This window comes from Myodes glareolus, chromosome 15, assembly GCF_982192425.1.
Source record: "Myodes glareolus chromosome 15, mMyoGla1.1, whole genome shotgun sequence".
NCBI classification, from domain to species: Eukaryota; Metazoa; Chordata; class Mammalia; order Rodentia; family Cricetidae; genus Myodes; species Myodes glareolus.
In genome coordinates, this window is record NC_142040.1 from 5,704,860 (window position 1) to 5,728,385 (window position 23,526).

General features: G+C 36.9%; 1 protein-coding gene across 6 annotated transcripts in view; it reads left to right on the top strand.

The window, feature by feature from the left end:
• Nucleotides 1-23,526, top strand: part of Kiaa0825 (KIAA0825 ortholog) — a 460,826-nt gene that overhangs the window by 51,461 nt on the left and 385,839 nt on the right. For 5 of the 6 annotated variants that reach the window (XM_048424217.3, XM_048424236.3, XM_087896747.1 and 2 more), the window contains 3 exons: nt 5,812-5,953; nt 12,096-12,227; nt 21,380-21,548. In XM_048424217.3, coding sequence (XP_048280174.3) covers nt 12,097-12,227; nt 21,380-21,548 — 300 coding nt within the window. In that variant the 5' untranslated portion in view covers nt 5,812-5,953; nt 12,096. Of the gene's footprint in view, nt 1-5,811; nt 5,954-12,095; nt 12,228-20,239; nt 20,379-21,379; nt 21,549-23,526 lie in introns of those variants that run through there. The other variant, XM_048424250.3, reaches the window with a different exon arrangement.

Genomic DNA, 23,526 nt, shown 5'->3' on the forward strand with positions numbered 1-23,526 from the left:
AATACCATTTGTGAGTGGGGCTCCCGACTGATAGAAATGAAGGAGATTGGTAGCTGTGCACGTGTACTGAACACTCTGCTTTCCAGGCTGAGTACAGTGACCTCGTCTGCCTCATGCTCCAGCATCCTTTTCCCTCCACAGTGGGCCATATCCCTCATTGTAAGTAAAGGTTTTCTTCCCCTAAGTACCTCATGCTCCAGCGCCCATCCTTTTCCCTCCACGGTGGACCACATCCCTCAATCTAAGTAAAGATTTTCTTCTCCTAAGTTTCTTTTATCTGGTAATTTCTTGTGTTAATGAGAAAAGTAACTAATATAACTTGCAATAATTAAAACGAATACAAAATGGAATGCTCAAATGAAAAGGGTAACTAGGATAAAAATAAGGATGAGCATTGTGTCCCAGTGTGTTCTCTAGGCACTATACCTTTTCAAGACATGAATATCTTATTCAACTTGTCTGCTCCCTGAACATCTTTGCCATTATATAGACATGATTGATGAATCCATGATTATGGGTGACTGAACTCAATTTAAAATGCCTTTATCTTCTTTGGAGGTTGAAGAGAGCAGGAGAAAGTGGGGAGCTGAAAGTACCAAGCCACTTGTTCCTCAGTGGATAGTTCCCATTCTGAAACTTGCTAGGGGTCTATCAAGAACCACTTTATTGGAAGAAATTCAGGCATGAGTAACAAAAGACACTCAGAAGATTCAAATAGTATTTGTGTTCTCTGCCAGAAAAGAAAAAGAGAATCAAACCCAGATAATTATTTGTTCTATACAGAGGTGTGAATCAGTGATGACATATGGAAAGTCTTCCTTTGTTTGCTGCATGAAATAGAAGCTCGATTTTGGATCATTGGAAGGAGACAGAGGGAGAAATAAAGCTTGAGACTACTTAGTGTCCACTTAAGACAGAACTGAGTAAGTCTTTATATTATAGCTGTCCAGATATCAAATACTTTAGAATTTGAACCACATGTGGCTTTGTGGCATATTTATTTCTTTTTGCTTTTTATTTTATCTTTATAAACAAAACATCAGTGATAAAAAAAACTGATGTGGGATTCCCCTCTGTGTGCTGTGAATATGTTTTATTGCCATTGTTTAATAAAGAAGCTGCTTTTAGCCAATGGCTTAACAGAATATAACCAGGCTGGAAAAAATAAAGAGAGAGAAAGTAAGTGGAGTCAGGGAGAATCCACATAGCTGCCCGCCAGAGACAGACGCTGGATGTCATGTGGCAATACCCAGATTAATGGAGATGCATTAATTTAAGATTTGAGTTAACTAGAAATACGATTAAGCCTTTGGCCAAACAGTATTGTAAATAATATAGTTTCTGTGTGATTATTTCGGTTCTGGGCAGCTGGGAATGAACAAGCAGCCTTCTCCCAACAAAAAACTATTCTTAACTAAAATTATTAAAAAATACAGGCTGCATAGATTTTTGATGCCTAGTTTATGACAATGGGGCAAAGGACAGAGACATTATGTAGGTGGTGTACCTGGAATGGACGAAGACAAGCCGCTTTAAGGAAATGACTGAGTTGGTTTAGACCTCCACAACTATCTAGTACAATATCTGGTCCAAGTGCTTGAACATCTTTGTTGAAGGCCTAGAGGTGGAGGCAGTCTCTGGATGGCCAGCATGACGATGCTCAGAAGAAGCCACCTAGCATAGGCACGTAGAACAAAAGGAGGACCGGATCTCCGGCATGAAGTGAGTGTGGGGAAGACGACTCCATAAAAGAAGAATTAAGATTTTTAGCAATTACGCAGTGAGGCACAGAAATTTTCAAAGTCTCTGCAGAAAATATTGTAAATATAAATAAAACAGAAATAAAAGACAAAGCAGGCAAACACAATAAATCCATTAAAGTAAAATTACCAAAACATTTCTGCCAATGCTCAGTAAATATGTTTAAAGTAAGAAATATGTATGTGGAGGTAATACTGCTTTTTTATTTTTTGGTTTTACATTTATGGCTACCTTTAACAAAAGACAAATTAATAATAATAAAAATTTCATTTTGTACAATACAAATTGAATATGAAATGGGAGCTTTCAGAAACTAAGAGCAGGAGGAATGGGGAAGTTTATATTTGTGTGGATAGCCATACAGAGTTTGGCATAACAGGATAAGGAAATGTCTGTCCTTCACCTCTGATAGACCAGATGAGCTGAGCAAAGCTTGGATGCTAGAAACTTGTGTGTCGGTGACTTCAGAGGTGACTTCCTTTAGGTGAACTGAGTGAAGCCTGGGTGCTAGAGGCTGTGTCTCTAGCGTCACAGGTAAGCAGTTTCCTGTCCTCCAGGTCTGGGGTGTGCGCTCTGGAATGGAAGATCAGGACCTACTTTAGAGAATTCTGCTTTGATCTGCTTATGGGGAAGAGAGTAGGAAGAGGATCTGGGAGATGTTTGAGTTTAGCTATTTTCTCAAGGGATAGGATGTATTTGGGGACAGTGCCCCACAAAGCTCATCATAAAGCTGAAGGATTCCTGTGTATTGGCAAAGACAAGAGAGGGCGGCCATCAACAAACTTAGTTTATAAGAACCACTGTTGCTAATCAAAACTAAAGTCACTGTTTGGTAGTGGAGCATTGAAAGAGTTTATTGTGAATCTTACATAATGAAAATAGAACTAAGCAATTCAAGGGCAGGGAACTGCTACTATACAGGGCATCAGCCTATAAGATCCATGTGCTTTCTTTCCGGATGCTAAAATTAGGTGGCTAGGTTTGTCGCTGCTGTTTCCTATATTTACCTTCATCCCAAGCTTGGAAATTCAGTTCATACATATGATGGTCTGACGCTGGAGAGCTGCTTATGAGTGGGAAAGCTCTTTCAGACCCCACTCTGTATCAGCTCTTCACACCAGACGTTCCTTTGTTAGAACCCGGGAAACAATGTAACAAAAAAGAATAAGGAAGGAATAATGTTTAGTAAACTGTCAAGAGAGGAGACTATTTTGCTGAGTGGCAGTCATCAGTACCAAGTAGACTACGTATGGTGGGAACTGATAAATATGCTGTCGATTTCTGTTGTAGGAGTAGAGGCAAAAGCCAGATTGTTCAGAGTTTGGATATGGTAAAAGCACATGGTTGGGAAATGCAGATTGTTGTTCAAACCAAACCAAAAACCAAATCAAAATGAAACTGAACAACAAACAAAACTGGATATGAACTGAAGGGATTTCCGAAGAGGATTTTGTTTGATTGTTGGTTTCTAAAAAGCAAGGACCTTAAAGGTTTATAATCAGTTCAAACAGATATTTGATGAAACAAAGCTAGTGATAATTTATGAGTTAAAGCCCTACAAGTCATGAAAGACTACTCAAATAAATAGACCTTTTTCATCAAATGAGTACGAAGCTAATTAATACTACTACTAGTGTTTTAATATTACCATTCTGAATGGCTCGATCATTAACATTATTAATAATTTGAGGGAAATTATTCTGAATGGCCAGCTAATTAATGTTATTAATAATTTAAGAGAAATTCTTAAACCCTTGGACCATACTTAAAACCCTAAATCCTTTAGAAGCACCCATTTTGATGCAAGGTTATGTGCTATGTTCAAATCCATATTATCTAATTATTAAAACATAATTCCTTTAAAATGTAATTAATGTCTCAAAACTGTTTTGGATTATTCCCAGTTGTGGCATGGTACAACTGCTGTCTAAAAGTGCCCCCTGATTTAAGTTTTATATTAATTCACATATTCTTTTCTAAGTTAATTTTACTGTATTTGAAAATTCATTATCCCCATAACTCATAACACTATTTGTCCTATTGACAAAATACATGATAATTATGACTTTGAAATTATGAGGTGTCTGAGTAATTAAGAATGATAAAATTAAAGTGCATTTTTGTCTTATCTTGGTTAACCATTCTTTTAAAATCAGAAATAGCTGGAGTATCATATTAAAGATTATGAAGAGTTATTGAAAATGAAAATATTTAAGAAAAAGAAGTACATTGAAAAGAATACAGTAGTTCCAGTTTTGGTGACTCATATCTTATGAGGGTTAATTCTCGTTGCTTGCCAAGGTGCAGTGCAGTGTGTTTTTTCACTGGTCCTGTTTGTTGAATATTTCTTTGGGCTGCCAGCTTCTAAATAATGACATAGAGTCTTATTATTATTTATAAAAGCTAGGCGTTGCTTAGGCTTCTCACCCTACTCTTATAACTTAAATTAACTTGCTTTTATTATTATTAGTCTATGCTTTACTATTTGGCTTTTAATCTTTCTTTTATTCTGTATGTCTGACTCCCTCCATGTCTTGCCGGCAGCTCCTCTGCCCCTCAGTTATTTCTTCCTACTTCCTCCCTCTGCTTGGACGTCCCGTCTGTACCTCTTGCCTTGCTGTTCACTGTTCAACTCTTTATCAAACCAATCATAGCAATATATCTTCACACAGTGCACAAATATCCCACACCACCTGTCAATTTCTCCTTCATACGAATGGATATATAAATGGTTAGTAGCGGAGGTACGTTGAAGATTTTTTGTTTGTTTGTTTGTTTGGTCTTTTGGTCTTTTGATATAGGGTTTCTAGTCTTTGTGGTCCTGGCTATCCAGGAGCTCACTGTGGAGACCACTGTGATCTTAAACTCATTGAGATCACCATATCTGGCTTTTCAAGCTTTTTTTTTCTTTCTTTCAACATTGAAGTGTCTTGAATGGCTATAGTATGTTAATATGAATACTTCACCAGATTCGGATTGACATTTTGGACCTATACAATGATTAGTAACTGTTATCTGAGCACATGACAGTTTTTGAAGGAAAATCATATGTGTGTGTGGTTAAGAATTGATAAGTTGTATTTATGCATTTAGTGGTATCTGTGTGTACACATGTATTTGTATACATGTATGTAACAACAATTTAAGAAAATAAGAGGTCATCAATTTGAAAGAAAGTAAGGAGGGGGCATATGGGAGAGTTTGGAGGGACCCAAATGAAGATGAAATGGTATATTATATCAATCAACATGGCGTATGACCCTGGCCACAGGATACTTATGTGTTGGAAGTTGTATGGGAAGTCTACCTTTTAAAATGAAAGGATGTCTTGCTTCCTCACACCTCTTCTTCTGTCCTGTTATTATTTTTTGTTAAGCTCTGGTTTTCTTTCAGCTTTCTCTATATCAGGACTAGGAAAGGAGTAAGAGAATTGAAAATGATTGTCAGGGCACAGTAATAAATTCCTGAAGCTTCAGCTCCTCAGGTTAAGACAGGAAGATCACATGAGCCCAGCTCCTCAGGTTAAGACAGGAAGATCATGTGAGCCCAGGAGTTCTATACCCATGGGAGCAACAGAGTGAGACTTGTCTCATCCAAGCAAGCAAATAATCAAGAATTCAAATGAAAAATGATATCAGAGAGCAAAGTAGTTGGGTCTAGTGAAAGAATTGATATGGGGCATTCAGAAATGTGTCCTTTCCCCAGGTTCTGGCAGAATGCAATCTCAATCTTGCAGTCTCAAAAATCTAAGTATGCCATTTTAGAAAATAAAACATTGATTCTTTTCCTTTCCAAGTCTTGAATGACTCACAAGATCATTTGGAAATTGGCAGAACCAGCACTTGCTCTCCTTCTGTAGGTTACTGCTACTCAAGCTTGCTCAGCAGTGTGGGATTAATCACAACACAACATTGCCCTGCAGTGTTCCTTAGTGGCTGCAGTCCTCTTCAGAGATGAGCACTGAGTGGGAGGATTTCATGTCAGCCAGATCCTGTTTGTTTCACAGTCTGAACACACGCCTGTGACCCTTCTAACTGTGCTTTTCCACAGAGGAGAGATCACAAGACTGCCGGCATTGTCTCCTTTTCCTACTCAGTTTCCTGGATCCCTCCCAGAGACCTGCTAATATGTCCTTTTAACAGCACGCTGGTTTGGCATGACAGAGAAGTTTTAGAGAAGAAACAGAAAAAAGGTAAAACAAGAATTCTTGTCATTGTGTGTGTTTATAAAAAGTATAAACTGCAGGGGTATTTATTATTTTAAAACAAGGTAAATGACCAATGAGACACAAACCTCTTCTGTGAACTTCTTTGAATTGTGTGTGTAGTGGTGAAATAGAATGCTGGCTTGCCCCAAGGGCGGCAGCGGGCGGCAGACCACGAGAGGCAGTCAGTCCCAGGCAGGGACTGCTTGGCACATGAGATACCTCAGCGGGTCAGCTGGTCCCAGGAAGAGCTAGCTGTGGCCCGTGAGAGACAGAGATGGATGCACTCCATGCAGAGAAAGTGGGTATTTACTTAGTGGGTTATGAAGGGTAAAGGAAAAGGGGAAAGGAAAGAAGAGGGAAGAGGAGAGAGAAAGAGGGAGAGAGGAAGACAGAAACAGAGGGGTGGAGAGAAGAAGGAAAGGGAAGAGGAGAGGAGGGGAGGGAGGGGGGAGGGGAGAGAGGAAGGGAGGGGAGGGGAGGAGAAGAGCTGACTGTTCACGAGAGAGACAGGAAGGATGGAAAGGAAGGAGCTCAGGCTGGAAGTGAAAGGAAGATCCACTTGCTCAGTGGACCTGGGAGGGAGTGGGCGGGGCTTGTCTCTTAAAGGGAAAGGATACCATTACAGTGTGTCTTACATCCCTTCGTTTTGCTACGTTGTTTTCTTGGATTGTTCATAATGCACTCATACTAATTGTCACTGGCGAACTGTTAGAATTCTTCCAGAGCTCAAACTTGATCAGCAGATGTTTGGCCTAGATGTAATGAAAATTTAAAAGCAATATTACAGAATGCCAATTCAAAAAATTGTTATACTTTGAAAAGCTATGCTTTTACACCAGGTCTTGTTGGAAATAAAACAATCCGACTCTCCTCATTTGCTTTTTTAGTGGGGTAGCCACCCCATGTTTTAGAACAAGTAGGGGTGCCTTGCTTAAATAAAACTAGCATTTAAAATATAATCGTGTGAAGGGTTTATGAATAGAGTTGTATTTCTGTCACATTGTGGCAGTACCTTCTGCTTTAATACTAAATAGCTTGTTATTTAAATATTGGACAAAATGACTGGCTTCAAAAATAGTCATTAATTTTTAATAAGCTTATATGTATTATAAGTCATTAATAAGCTTATATGTATATATAAGTATATACATATACTTTATATATATATATATCTGTGTAAAAGAAGAAAAAAAAGTTATACTTTCCATCTAGTTAATGATTTTAGTTAATACTGTATCATCAACTAGCAAAAGACATTTTATTCTTTCTTATATCAAATTACTGTTTTTCCTGATGACAAACCAATAAGAATAAGCACAGACACATGATATGATATTTAATAAACAGATAAAAGCTTTGTTATAACCTGTACTCTCACTCCTTGTCCCTTTTGTGATATGAGGGTATTCAACATTCAATATACACTTTTATGTAAAGTCATAAATAAAATTATTAGAACATAGTAACTTTAAAAGCAAAGAAAATGGTTTTTATTTTGGAATAAAGGACTAAGTTTGAGTCAATGTTTTTCTTTATTTAGAAGAGAATCCTTTATATGATAAACAAATAATCTGTAACTAGATGACTCAAGAGTTCTAATTTTAGAACTCAAGACAGCTAAGTAAGAATAATCTTCAGAATTAAGTTCTCTCTTGAGGTGTTTGGCCCCACTTAGTGCGGGTAGTCAGCGTTTGTACAGTACTCAGAGAGTGATAAACTGTTCACAGAGGCATTCAGACCTTGGATGGGTACATGCCATGCCAACTTTTTGAATAATGAGCTTTCTTCAGGTGTGCAAGGGCAACCTGGGCTGCATAGCAAGTTCAAGTCTAACCTTGGCTACATAGCAAGTCCAAGGCCAACCTGGCTACCTAGGAAGTTCCAAGAAACTTGGGCTACAGAGCGAGTTTTTTCTCTAAAAGAAAACAAAAGCAATCTGCCATTGATCTATCAAAACAATAGAATTTTATTTAATCCCTTTTAGGTTTCTATTATTAAATGTATTCATAAAACATTATGATCACTTCGTTTTTACTGTATTAAACATGAGACTTGTCAATATTTTTTTTAAAAAAGAACATTTTATTGTGTGTGTGGGTCTTTTGCCTACATGTATATCTGCACCACCTACATGCTAGCTGCCTTAGGAAGCCAAAAAATGGTGTTAGGTCTTCTCAAACCTGGATTTACAGATGACCATCAGCCACCATTTGGGTGATGGGAATCAAACCTGGATCCTCTGGAAGAGCAACCAGCATGCTCAACTGCTGAGCCTGAACGTTTGAAAGGGATATACCTAAATACATAAAAATATTACTCTCTCATAATATATAATAGACTACAGGTCAAAATTTAAGTAGCCTCTTCATAGCATTATCAATTCCATAATTATTCTCTGCTCAATATTTTATCTGAAATATAAACATTATCTTTTTCTCATTTTGGTTGTGCTGATGTCAGAAATTAGTGTTCTCTTCTTTTGGTAGTATCTATGTTTTTGGTTTTTGTTCTATGATTGGCTTGCTTTTGTGGTTTTGAATAAAAATGCTCTTAACTACAATGAATCTTAGAACCTGTAAGAAGCAAAACAGAATAGTTTATTGACCATAGGATGAGTCTTGGTAATATGTTCTAACTGGGGCTTATACTTTCATATTTTTAATTTACTTTTCTTCCTAAGCATTTCAAATTATTTATATATCAAATAAGAGCTTAGTATATTATTACTTTGATGCATTGTTTTAATTTTTTTTTTTCGAGACAGGGTTTCTCTGTGCCTTGGGGACCTGTCCTGGAACTAGCTCTTATAGACCAGGCTGGCCTCGAACTCACAGAGATTCTCCTGCCTCTGCCTCCGAGTGCTGGGATTAAAGGTGTGCACCACCAGCGCCTGGCCGTACAGTGCTATTTTGAAGTAGTTTTTGTTTTGTTTGTAGTGCTGAGGGCACTGCTTTTTTCCATCTTTATTATTATGCGTAGATTATACTCAATCCTAAATTTCACGACGCTGATTACATTTAACCTCCCAGTCCTTCTCTTGTACCCTTTCCTCTTCTTGCTGATCTTCCTCCAACCCTTTTCCCCCCAAATGTTCCACTTCTCCTTTCATGTCTCTTTAAAAATAAAATCTCCACATTTTAAAGACACATTTTGATTGTTTTGCTTAACTGGTTATCATTATTGATGGCCCATTCTACCCATATTCCTTCAAATGCCATAATTTCATTCCTCCTTACATCCAAATGCTTTATTCCGTGTACATTCACCTCTTGATGAGCATCTCAGGTAGCCTCTATACCTTCACTACAATGTTAACTTAGATTTTTTCACGTATCTATGCAGGGGGACATAACTGAATCATATACACATATAATTTCACATAAATGCCCACTATAAAATGGCAGAAGGATGCTTCAGAAACTGTTGTTAATTTTGTTCTAATTCTGAACCAAATTTCAAGTGACAATTTGTTATTAAATTCAGGTCAGCAACTCAATAAAATTATTTTTTTACATCTGTTTGATTAGTGTGCATGCATGTGTGCATGCGCATGTGTGTGTGTGCTCGCGTGTGTGGTGGCATGAATGTGAAGGTTGCAGGAATTGGTTCTCTCCCGAAAATCACGTCAGCAGTCTCATCAGTGTGAGCACTTTCTTACTGGGACACCTTGCTGTCTGTCAACAATTTTAAGATAAAAGATTATAGCACAACACAATAGAAAGATTTGATGATTTGTATTTGTGTATGCTAAGGAAGGACAGTAAGAATTTTTTTGATAAGGTTTTGTATGTAAGCTGTTGAGTTTCTGTAAGAGGAGAAAACATTGGATGCACTGGAATCTGTGCTCGGTGTTTCAGGGATGTTTCTTTGTCCTGGGTGTTCTGATGGCCTGCATGGTGCAAAGAGCACATCTGTGTTCAGAGTCAAAGTGGAAAATCTGCATAGGCAAATGCTGCAGGAATAGCCTCCTTTTCAGTTCATGTTTGGTCATTTCATGCTCAGAATCCTTTTACTTCTGCCCATTTTCAAGACCTTCCACATTCATTTATGTGACCTGTATTCTAAGAAACTTGGATTTGGAGAAAAAATAATTAAATGAAAGGGAAGTATTGATTTACTGGAAAGTACTGCATTGGCAGAAGGCAAGGTGACAGAGATCTGCATGTTTGTCGGCTTTCAGGTGCTGTAACCGAGTTCTTGAGTAAGTTATCAGGAGCGGTAGTTTTGGCTTATGGTTTTACAGTTTTCATTCTTTCAGCTGGCTCTGCTGCTTTTGGGTTTGTGGTAAGGCAGACCATCATGGTGGGAACCATGTCGGCGAAGCAAAGCCATTCATTATATCACAGCTGGAAAGCAGTGAGAGGCTGATGGCAGTGCCTCAATATTTTCCTTAACGGCATGCCCACAGTGGCCTGACTTCCTCCATGTTTCACCTAGACACTCCACCACTTTCCAGTATTACTAGTCTGACGACCAAGTCTTCTGCTTGCGTGTGCTTGGGGAATGGCATTTAAAGTCTAAACCATGGCATCACCCATAGCAAGGAGCTTCCTGGAATTAGCTCCACGGCCAGATGACAGCATTTCTTAGCTACATCTGCTTCCACATTGACTCATGACGAGTTCTCATCAGAGAAATCTGAGCAGATGCGATTTTATAAGTTTTTTGAGCAAAGTAATCAAGAAATCAATTTTTTGTTCTTTTCTCTATTCAACAGCTTCTCCAGGTTTTTTCTCCTAGACATGGGCTTCTTTACTAATCTGCATTGATATTCCTAATTAAAATAGTTCAAACCTTACCCCAACTCTAATCTTCACTTGACTTATAGTTCTTCTTCTTATAAAGTAATCTTTTATGAAATACATGCCTTTATGTTTTAAAATTATTTTTCTTCCTTAAACCATAATTTCTTACAGGCAAGGACATGGAGACATTATAGCTACATTCTAAGCCCTATCACACTCCATATTACCATCAAACACAGATGAAGGAATGTGGGATGAATGAATGGCTAAAATGCTGATAATGAGAAAACACATGGGCCTTTTTTGTTGAAAATGGATTTTTTTCTACATGATATATTCTGATGAAAGTTTCCTCCCACCCGACTCCTGCCACATACTCCTCACCTCCCTGTCCATCGAAATCCATTCTCTTTGTCTCTTATTAGAAAACAAACATGCATCTAAATAAAATAAAAATAAAATAAAAACAAACAAGAATAGAACAAAACAAGCACACAGACAAACAAAAGAGCCAAAGACAAAGCATGAGGGACACAGATGAAGAGACACGCACATCTGCACCCAGAAATCCCATAGAAACACGAAACCAGAAACCACAATATATAAACAAAAGACATACTAGGTTAAAGGAAAATGCCCTAACCATGCATTGTGAGATTAAAAAAAAAGAATCCCTCCAAAAAGCATTTAGTTTGTTTTGTGTTGACTGTCTACTGCTGGGCATGGGGCTTGCCCTTAAGTCTGGTTTGTACACCTAGAAAGACTCTGTTGGTGGAAACTACTTTTTCTTTGCTAGTGGATCAGTTGAAGAGAGTTTCTGGGCTAGGGGTAGGGACTTGTGTCCACTTCTCCTCCTAGTGATGGGTTCCCATTGGACTTAGACCTGTATGGGTCCTGTGCATGCTTTTCCAGTCTCTGTGAGTTCCTCTGCATGTATTTCGAGGAATTAAATGATACTGTTGTGAAGGGAATGCTAGGCGAGCTCCTGGAAGATCGTTTGTTTTTCTATGTAGAGCGAGCTGGGTGCAGCATCCAGGTCTGTGGTGACAAGGATGGGTGCTCACTGATCACTGTGCAAGCCCTCAGGAATGGTTACTGTGAACTGCGTCCTTCAGGTGTGAGAAAAGTAGCAGTGAGCTTGGGCTATCTTTGGCATTTCGCAGCTTTCATGCCACAGACAAGTGTGAAAATTATGACATTTAAAAACAAAACTTAACAAGCTTTATGTACGATAACGTTGTTGTTGAACTCCTCTATTTCATTGTCTGCAAATGGAAGTGATTGCTTTTGGCACCACATCACAACTTAAGGTGACTGTGTCCACCCCCATCCCTCAATTTGTTATAGCTTGCTTGTTTTTATTCTTTTTTTTTTTTTTACAGAATGGACAGTTTAAATGAATATTCCCATAATTCATTTGACCTACAATCTCTATTAAACTCATTTCCTGGAGATTTGGAATTTAAGCAGATCTTCAGTGACATTGGTGAACAGATGGGGCAGAATGCTGCGAGGTAACTATGGCTGCTGTTTAAATTAAGTTGTCTCCATGTTTTATTCACTTACAAGTCATCTTCTTTAGATTCAGAATTACCTCTTTTATTGTTGTATGTTTTTTTACCATTAACATATTGAAAGATACTGATTACTGATTTTGAAGCTAGTCTTGAACTCAGAGATCGGCCTGCCCCTGCCTCCCAAGTGCTGGAATTAAAGGCCTGAGCTACTATGCCCAGCTCCAAATTTCCATTAATATATTTAGAAAATAGCATTCTTGCTTGTCTGATAAGGTCAAAACTTAAATTTGAAGTGAAAGGATCAAAATAAAATGATGGTGTCTGGTCATAAGTGCTGTAAATAAAGCCTGAAAGAGGGATTATTTCAGAGCAAGGGATGCCTATAATCCCAACATGATGAATGGAGAGACAGAAAAATAGTAGTAAGTCTAGGGGACAACGTAGTGAGACCCGAATACAAAACAAGGTAGAAATAGTTTTAATGGAGTTTTTAAGACCAGTGCTTTAAGAAAAAGGAGAGAAAGTAAATCTTTTCTTTTCAATATGGAAAATTAAACTTTTTATTTAGAATTTGGTTTTGTCATAATCTAATATATATTAAACGTAACATATGTATGATATAATCATACTGTTGAGTATAGATATTTAAATTAGCTTAATAATTTGTTATGTAACTTTTGTGTTTTGTATTTTATGATAGTTTATAAACTAGAGAAATGAAAAGAACATTAAATAAAGTAGATGACAAGCCAGTTATGTAAATTGCAGAGCTACTTATATTTTTAGTGGAAATATTTTTTTTAAAGAATAACCTTTTTAGTAATTGGTTTGGCACCATCAAAACAAAGCAAGGCACTCGATGATATTTTTTGTTATATATTGCTTCATTATTTGCTAAATTGTTCTCTATTTTGCCCACACTTGATCAATAAAAATCATATTTAAGAGTACAATAATTATCAAAACTTTTTGCATTCATAACTTATTATTTAAGTTGAAATTTGATGTTGATTTTACAAAAAAAATCATAGTATAGGACACAATTCTTACATTAAAAACCTTTTATTGCCCCTATATTAAAAATGAACCTATAGCCTCAAGTGACCATTGATCTTCACCAGGGATTGAAGAAGGAAGTAGCTGTATGTGCTGTATACCACATTTTGAATCAACTCTATTTTTCATCAAATTCAATTATGTTTTTATTATACTCTAGAGAATAAACATAATAGTATAGAGTACATATATTTTCAAAAATAAAATACTGAATAATAACTATGGTTCACAAGAGTATAAATCATTTATGCACTCATGTATTGCCTTCTAACAGAATAGCTTTTAGGAAATTGTATGTCATGCCGAATCAGTTATGCCACACTTACACTTCAGAGTTGAATTGCCCTTGGTATTTCGTATTCTAACATTTGTATTTATCTCCTGATGGTGCACATTGAATGAGTAATGAACATCTGTATGATATGGGTTTTCCACATTACTTTTAGAAGAAAAAGAACATTAGCAATTCAGTCTTAAATACAGTATTTTTTCTTATGCTTGAATTTTCCAAGCTGTATTTCTTACAGTGACCCTGACAATGTAAGTGTGAATTCCTTTTCCTTCTACTTAATATCATCAAGTTTTATGAGCCACAGGGTCTTTCACCTTCCCACAGCAGTGATTCACCAGAATGGACCAGTGTGCCCAGAGGTCACTGAACCTTCACCTGCCTTTCAAGAGAGGCAGTCATTTCCTAAGGTCATTCTCATGTTAACTTCTTTGTTTCCATTCAAACTAAAACTATGTGACTTGTACTTTTGGGGATAGAAGTCAGTACCAACGAATTATTTACTTTAAACGCATATCACAACTAATAACAAAAGTGTAAATACCCCGCATGGATGAGGACTGTGGATTATACCCACAAACAGTTGAATAGTGTTAATACCCTGCATGAATGAGGACTGTGGATTATACCCACAAACAGTTGAATAAGAAAGTTGCACAAAGCCTTTAAACGGTTTTGAGCTGACTGGACTTACTAGTTTAAGAGATATAGAGGGACAGAACATTAGACAGATAGTGTTATATTTAAAGACTTATTTTATTTTTCTGTTTTCTAATTATGGACAACTTGTATGTAGTTCTTGGATCTAATTTTGCTGACACTGATACAATTGTCTACTGCTTTCATCTCAGGAAAACCCAAGAAGTGTTGCCTGGGAGAATACCTTTATCTTAGTTCAGGGAATAGGAGATGAGATGGAGCAAGGATTTTGTGAGAGAATATTGCATAAATGCTTTGTATAATTTAACCATAAGAGGATATATACCTCATATATCCACTTACATTTCACATGGCTAATATTTTCACTTTACTTAAAATTTTTTCTTTAGAGTTTACAGGTCTAGAAAGAGGAAGTAACCAAAAGAAATCTTAAATAATCTACAGACTTTGGATTTCATATGAAAAAGCCATTGATCTAATGGTGTACTGAATTTGTATGTTTTATCTCTGTAGTAGATTACATAAAATGAACGTCATTTTGAAGAATACTATCTTATTATTGTAATCCTGGTAATATTTTGTCCTTTATCTAATAGTATCAAGAAGAAAGAGTAGTTTTTGCTCCTGTGTTTGCAGTTTGTTTTGGACTTCTTATGCTGTATGGTAGCATTCCTATCAAATCTCTCAGCTTACTAAGTAAGACCATGCTGCATGGAAAGCAAACAGGAAGGGCCACCTGTTTCTTTACTGCTGAAATCTAGTCACACATTATAGAGCCACATTGTCTCCTCTGACCAGGCCATCTGTATCACTCTTCTCCTGACCCAGATACTGGGCTTAAGTGTTCCAGTTGCCTCAACTTTCTCTGGCCCAATCAGAGTTCCCACTTTTTAACTTCCTCCAGTCATCCTAGTGACTTGAAGTCTGGTGCTCCCTGTAGGCAGAGGTGACACTGAGTAGAAAGACTGAAGAAGATGTCAGTCAGTCTTTCTCACACTCGAACTCCTCTAACAAAAGCACATCCCTAGTCCCCCTAGATAGCTCCACGGACATGTCTGTTATTATTTCCATTGTTCTGGACTCGTTTGTGCACATTAGGTCCACGTGTTCAAACACGTAGGCCTGTGGGGGTATGTTTTCTGAAATCTTTCTATTTCTATTAGCTTTGTTATTTTGCGTGCCTAGGATGGTGCTCTCCTTAATCCATTGCCCTCCCTGTGTATCTTCAGCTACCCTTATGCCTTTGTCCATTGTTAAGAACTTGATTCAATAACGTGACCATTTTAGATGTTTGACAATTTTTAAAGTTTCCTTTATATTTTTAAGCTTTACATTCTGTAAGCCAAGCTGAGAGCAGCAAGAGAAAGACTGGTGTGAGTCTTCTGAGTCTTAGAGGACTAAGGTCTCCTAAAAATACCTGTTTCATTGGATAAACTCAGCATAACCTTAGGAAAGAAGATTGTTTTTAAAGCCTGATGTATGGGATTAGAGCTTTACTAATTCACTGAAGACTCTCTGCCTGTTGCAGAATTAGAGAGCCTAACAGCTGCTCAGCCCCGGAGGCCTTTGAACATAGAGAGCCAGTCTGGGCTAAAGCTCTGTGGAGAGTTTCTGATGGGTAGTGAAGGCCTGAAGAAGGCTAGAGTCTGATGTTTGTGGGTGATGGAAGCAGCAACAGGCTCACTTGCTCTGAAGGAGCAGTTTGCTGACCCTGAGTGACTTTCTCTAATTTCCTATTCTCTCTCCAGTGTATTAGATGGTACCAACCATAGCCTGTTGCTATCCCACATCACTGGCCTGTAGAAACACCTTGCAAGAAATATGGTATTGAGGGTGTTTTCCCCTCCTAAAAAGAATAGTTATAACATTCTGAAAATAAAATAAATAAAACCTTTTTGAAATAAATACAATTCAACATAAATGTTTTGATTTCTTTCATAATCAGTAAGGAGGCTCATCACTGGGTGAGGCTGATTCTCCTTCTCCCTGCAGCCATAGTTGTCTATAGATGGGACCCATGAACTTCTCTGTGTTCTCTTGTCTTTTGATATTGCTGTTGTTCTGATCTTCTTGATGCAGCATTTCTAGGACAGGCTGTTGCACAGACGACTTCTTGGTACTCTAGCTCTTACACTCTGCTTCTTCTCCTAGACGTTCCTTGATCCATAGATGCCAGGCTATGATATAGATGTATCTGTTGGGGCTGATCTTCCCATAATCTCTTGATCTCTGCATTGTATTCAGGTGTGGTTTTCTGTAATGGTCCCCATTTGCTGTGTAGAAAAGTTTCTTTGATGAAGGATAGTTATATTTATTATCCAATACAAAGTTGTCAGCCATGAGACCATAAAACAAACAGCAAAAAGGGATGACACATCAGGTCCTATTCATATATTTGTACACACAGGGGTGTGTGTGTGTGTGTGTGTGTGTGTGTGTGTGTACATATGTGTGTGTTTCTAACATAATAAAGATGAGGCTATCAATTTGAGAGTGGGGAGTCATGAAAGGGTCTGGAGGGAGGAAAAGGAAGGGGAAAGATGATACAATTCTATTTTAATTTAAAAAGTTAAAAATACACAATGAAAATAATAATTTTTGAGATTACTATATGCCTTCTTCCAGGAATTATGTAATAAAAATTTGAAAATGTTTTATCATTCTGTATTAATTGGCACTGCCTGAAAAAAAAATATGCTTCTTTGATGAGTTTTGACAGATGCATTAAATTGTCGATATAACAATGAGTCATGAGGAGTTAGTTTTATTACTATGGCTACTTAGCAGAACTGGAATCATAGGGTCTCCCTTAGTGCCTATGACTATCGATTCTTGGCCACAGTAGCAGTGAAAGATATGGGTTTCATCTTGTGGAGCCGGGCTTGACTCCAAAGCAGCAAGTTTTTAGTTTCTCCATGACATTAGAGCCACTGTTGTACAAATGGGCATGTCTTGTCAGGCTGATTGTTGTCCCCTGCCAGGGTGAGCTCTGAGCTGATGATTGCTGTCGTCCTCGGTCATGTGAACAGCACCTTTCAGCACTGTGAAAGCTATCCAGTTAAGCTGTAGCTTCTGGGTGGTTAATTTCTGTGTCCTGTGACTCAGTAGTGATTAACACAGAATCACAATGTTTTCTGGACACAGGAGGCATGCTGCACACATAAACTCACAGCAATATGACAGCCAGACAAAAACCTCTCAGCATGGAGCATTTGGTGGAGGAGGTGGGGACAAAGTTTCATTGCTTGCTTTGAAGCTATTGACAATTGATGGCTGCTGAGAGAGGACAGTCCTGGTTGGTTGACTGTACTCTAGTGAAGTATATGCACAGCACAAAATCTACTTTAGGTGCTTAAAAAAATAGAGGACACAAAGTTGGGTGGGTCAACGGAGGGATGGGCCTGGCAGAAGGGGTATATAAGATTAAAATATATTGTATAAAAATTTGAAAGAACTAATAACACTGAAAAAAGTATTCTAACAATGAAAACATATATACATATATTTTAACCTTATGTCTTAAATGGTTTTTTTTTTGGTAAGTTTTACTTTCTTTTTTTTTTAAACTATTTTATGACTTGATTAAAAAGATTGAATTTTAAATCTTGCAGAATCTTTTACATGAGCTCAGACTTAGGTAATAAGAATTTATGTTGTAATTTCTCTCTTTCTTATAGTTCAATGACCTTTTGTCTTCTACCAGGACAAATCATTCCAATACTTCTTATAGGCACATTTAGGGGCTCCTTCCTCTGTGCTTCCGTAGTGTACTGTACACTACATCTTGTGTACTTGTCTCTTCATCAAGTGTTACTGGATTGTGGTTATTTACTAGCAGCTCTGTCTAGCTAGACAGAGTTCCTTTAGGGACAGGACAGTGTCATGCTGTACACATCCCTAGTATATATTCCAGCCCCTATTGTGTCTACCAGATACAATACCTCCATTAATTAAGTCTTTTTTAAAGTAAAGAAATCTAGGAGTGAATGTTGAATGAGAAACATGTAGTGTTCTTCAAGAGGACCTAGGGTTCGTTACTAGAACCCACATAAAGCAACACACCAAACCTGTCACTGTAGTTCCAAGATATCTGATACCCTCTCTTAGCTTCTACAGTCTCTTTGTATGTATGTGGTGCACACAAGCTTGGTTAGACCTGCATACAACATGTAAATTAAAAAAATCTTGGAAAGCATTTTGATGCTGCATCATTAAAGTGGTTCCTAAATTTATTCATGAACTAACTACTCTTGAAATGTACCCATCTGTGCACATTATTAACATGGATAAGTAAATCATTGAAATTAAAGTACAAGGTACAGATTTATTAAGAAATATTGAAAACGGGTTTGGAGAAATGACTCAGCAGGTGCAAGATCTTCCTTCCTAAGTACAATGACCTAAGATATATTTACAGAAGTCACAGTGGAAGGAGAAACTGCTTCTCTCAAATTATATTCTGATATAAACTCTGGCACACACCCCCACCCACACAATTATAAATAAATTGGTCAAAAAAAGAAATGTTTAAACATTAAGAGGCGTGGTGTACTGCAGTGTGAGTGTACAACTGTGCGCTCTGTTTCCAGTTTGAAAAGAAGATCCTATCAGTCCAGCCAGAGGTCCTGCACACTTCTCCTAGCCTTGACTCCTTCCACCCTGTCCCTGCCAGAGAGAGCAGTGGGGACTGTTCTAGAACGTTTCCTCATGTGTTCATTCCACATGATTTCAGCCCTCGCCATGGCAAGATGCAGCATGTAAGGAACACTTTCAGTGTTTTCCTGAGCCTTGCTGTGCTGTGTCCTTTCTGATTTACCTCTTAATCAAGATTAGCTTTGTTACAGATTTCATGCTTGAAAGTGTAATTCTGCTTTAAATTCATAATTCTTTTTCTCAATTATTCTATAGGTGGGATAGTGATATAAAAATATTTATTTTTCCAGTGAAAAATAGAAAAAAAATACAAAAATAGGTAGAAAAGTGCTGTAAAAATATCTCACTAAAGCAGATCATGTTGTCAATTTGAGTTTTGTGGCTATTTAAAGAGGTCAGACTTTTTAAATTTTGTGGTAATATTTGAGTTCTAGCAATAAATATGCTAATTGTATTACTATTCTTTGAATTATATTTATAATGTTTTCTTAACTGACTTTCCTATTAAAGGAGATTTTGAGTAATTCTACAGTTAAGTATTTAATTCAAAATAATAACTTATGGTATTTAAGAAAACTTAGACTAAGATCCATTGACAGGATTCCTATACGTACTTGAAAATATTTGAAATGCAGTCTTCAAAAATACTACCTTTGAGATGTTTAAATTTATTTATTTTTGTTTAATTTTGATCTCAGATAAGATAATGTTAGGTAAGGTTACATACTTCATTGGGAGCCTAGAATTTGAACATAACCTTTTATATAAGTCGATATGAAATCAAATAATTGCGTTTTTAAAACAAGATGCATGGTCTGTGAATGACAGACTGACAAGATAATTTCATAGCGGCTGAAAGCTCAATCAAGTGAAAGCAAGTGCAGCTTTTTAGTTCCTAGCACTGAGGGATGCCCCTGGTTACGTCTGCCTAGTCCCTTTATCAGTGTTTGGACAAATTACTGAAGTGCCCAACACTGTGGAGGCTTTCCACACTTTTCAGCATCATTCCTGGCCTCCTCCCACGTTGATATCCTGCAGATAAGCTGAGAGGCGGAGTGCGAGCTGAGGGAACTGTGTCCCGCTGCTGCGCTTTATCAGGTTTCCCTGAAGGAGGCTCTGGAGGACCCTACAATACAAACTTTTGATACCATGTATCCAGAGTTGAGATGTATGCCTAAAGCATCATGCTTCTTGGGTCCATGGGAATGCTTCAGTAAGTAAGAAAGGGCGGGTCAGTCTCTCAGCAGACCTAGAGCTGAGCACTATCGTCCCCTCAGGAAAGTCCTCTTTTAAGTTCTTGGTTTTCAAGAAAGTGCTCTTTGATTTTCAGAATTTATTTATTTTTTTTCAGGTAACTTCATTTAAATTCACTCATGTCCAGAAGTCTCCTGGAAAGCTTTACTCTGCCAACCCATACCTAATAAATTTCAGGGACATGGAACATAAGCATGAATTTTAATAAGAAGAACTTGGCTACTAAACCCCACAAGGTCTTATCATGTGGAACCTATAATTAATAACAATTATTAATTTTAATTTTTAATTATTTATTACTCCTTTCAAAGCAGTAACTTTATTTTTTACTAACAATCTTCCTTGATAGCATTAAGAGAAAGTTGCACTACTGTTAGACTTGGGTGAATTCAGTCAAAGTAATCTGTTTTTATAAGCATTCTTGTTCTTGTACTTTAGATATTCCACCATCATGTGGGTCATCAGTTTGCCCCATAGAAAATTTGTAAGCATAGATATAAAAAATTATATATGGATATTCATATAACAGTGTATTTATGAGTAGAAATTTTAAACAGATATATATATATAATATTTAATATGTATTTTTAAAAACTTTTTTGTAAGTAAGGCATCTCATCTTTGTGCTGTATAAACTTATAAAATAGAGAAAAGGTAAAATTTAAACTTCATCCAATTATCACATATATATCTATTAACATTTGTTTTCTTCCAGCCTTTTTATGTATTTTAGTTTTGTCATAAGCTGGATGTCAACATAAGTATTTAACTGTACTAATACTGTGTAGATGGTGTTTTAAATCTGAAGCTGTCTATAAATGCTTCTTGAGTTTTACTGTTGCATTGATTGCAGTCTTCCATGCCTCATCCTTGGTCTTTTGTCATGTGATGTACGGCTCTGAGTTCCACAGCCATTGGGTGTGCTCTCTGCTTCTGTTTACGGTCAGCAGTGCCCTTATAGCTCTGCATCTGGGCCTCATGCATACTTTAATGCAAATAGTTGGATATTTACTATTTCTCCAAATACAGTATTTCTATAAAAATTTGAACTATTTCCAACTCTGGATGAAAATGAATAATAACCATTTCTTGTGATTTTAACATCATGTGGATAGTCTATAAAGTTGTATGTTTAGATTGTGTTCAGTCATATACCATGTAAACATTTAAGAATCTATGATATTGTGAGATGGTATTACCTACATCCTACCAAAATAATTATTTTTCTTCTTTGTAGCATAGAGCATTGCATTGAAGAAATACAGTGTGAAGTAAACAAACTTTGTCCGGATGTGCAACTGCAGACAACAACTGACTGCCTCAAATGGCTGGCTAGCTATAATTATAATTTCTCTAAGTCACCATCTATTTCCCACGGAGATTTGATAGCATTCCTCAAAATAATGGTAAAAAAAAATGTTGTTTTATGGTAGAGTGGGGAGCATGGAATACAACTGGTTGAATTACAATACGTAAATGTTTATTGCATTGGTAATATCCTGTCTTATGGAGGGGTTTTGGTTTGTGAGTATGTTTTTGTCTTTTTGTTTTTGGATTCTATTTCTTCCCCTGCCAAATTCTATAATTTATTTTAAAAATTTTAGCACCATAGTAAATTGTATGGAAATGGAAGTTAAATATCCTCCTTCCTGGGTGACGTGTAATGTGGTGTGCAGCATGCTGATGCAGAACACGCCGATATGATCCTCAGTTGTCTCCCAAGAAGTTCAGATTATTAGACTTTGTGTTTTTCCCCAATGTTAATTTTCTCTGTGCTCAAATCAAAGACAGTAAGAGCCCCTTGTTTGTATCTGAGGTGTGTGTGCCCACACCTCTCATTCTCTGTATTCTAACTTACAATAATACCCACTTCGTTCTGTTTCAGTGGAAGCAGAAATGTATACAAGGCCACTGTTAATTGATGTTCACTCGTTATTGCCAGCTGCCCATTTGAGGGAAGTTTTTTGGTTGACCTTCAACAAGAATAGTTATTATTAAACCGACATCCACAGGGGTGGCTAGGTTACAAAAACAGATTGTCATAGAAACAGCACAGTTTTTAGGAAGCAGAATTTCTTTAGCTATGGTTTTAATTTAATTTAGTAGGGTGAAAAGGACTGTGTTTGTCCTAACATCAAAAACAGCGACCAAAGCAGATGTGGAAAGTATCTTGAGGTTTAGGATGACAGAATCAGATGAAAATAGATTTTGTCTGGTGTTTTATGTCTCTTTCATGTTTATGAAGTAGTACAAGGAAGACAAAGGAAGACTCTATGCCCTGAAGCTTAACCTTTTAGGCAATTCTTCTCACCCATTACCTCTTCAAGGTGGAGCCTGGCAGAATAAATATGGATATAGTTATTCCTTTAATTTCTATTAGGAACCATGTGTATTGCATTTCATTCATGTTGATGTAATAATACTTTCTTTTTTAATTGAAAGCAAAGGATTTCAATTATCTTTTAATCTGTCACACAGAAGTCATTCTCTATTCACTGCAAATCAGTGGCCAACTTAATTTTGCTCAAATTCATGTTTTGTTATTTTACATAATTGATCATTTTATTTTTGAGCAAATAGCCATGTTATTAAAACAGATTCAAATTAAAATAACATCTGTTTTTACATCCTAATTGTGTCAGTCTCAATGACATTTTTATATATCTATTCTTTACAGAAAGTTATTTATTAGGTAAGAAATTGGTTTTTAGAATGATATTTTCAAGTTTTAAGTAATCATACAAAACACATCTTGAACTTCTGTAGTCTACTGGTTTTAGTTTGGTTAAATATTTACAACTATTAGCTGGCTTAGAGAAATGTAAAGATGAGATACTAATCTAACACTTCTGACTCTTTGAATTGCCTTAGTGCTGCTGGGTCCTAGACTCTATAAGAACATTTCCTTTCTAGAGCTGTGTAAAGCTCTGAGTAGTGTGAGCCTCGAGAGATGTGCAGAAGCTCCCGGCAGAGAGGATGAAGCCGCGTGGCTGTGCTCAGCTCCCCACTACACACACTACACACTTGCACACGCCGGATATCCTTATCCAGAAATTAGACTCTTAGAGCTTTCAGATATCATGAATAAACCAGAGAATATATGGGAAAATATTTTTTATAATAAGATATAGATATTTGCTGTAATTGTTAAAATAGCTCATTAAATGTGCATTGAAGTGCGTACTTAGAGTGAATGGGGACCAACCCTGAACTATACATAATACTTGTTCTTTCTTTATCAGTAAGAAATTTCAAAGCCAGACTAACTTTTATGTCACTGGAGCTTCCATTTCTTTTCTAATAGGCTTGTTTCTCCTTACTGAATATGAACTAATTTCAGTAGTGGCTGAAATAGATATAATTAGGAAAATCATCATGTATGGA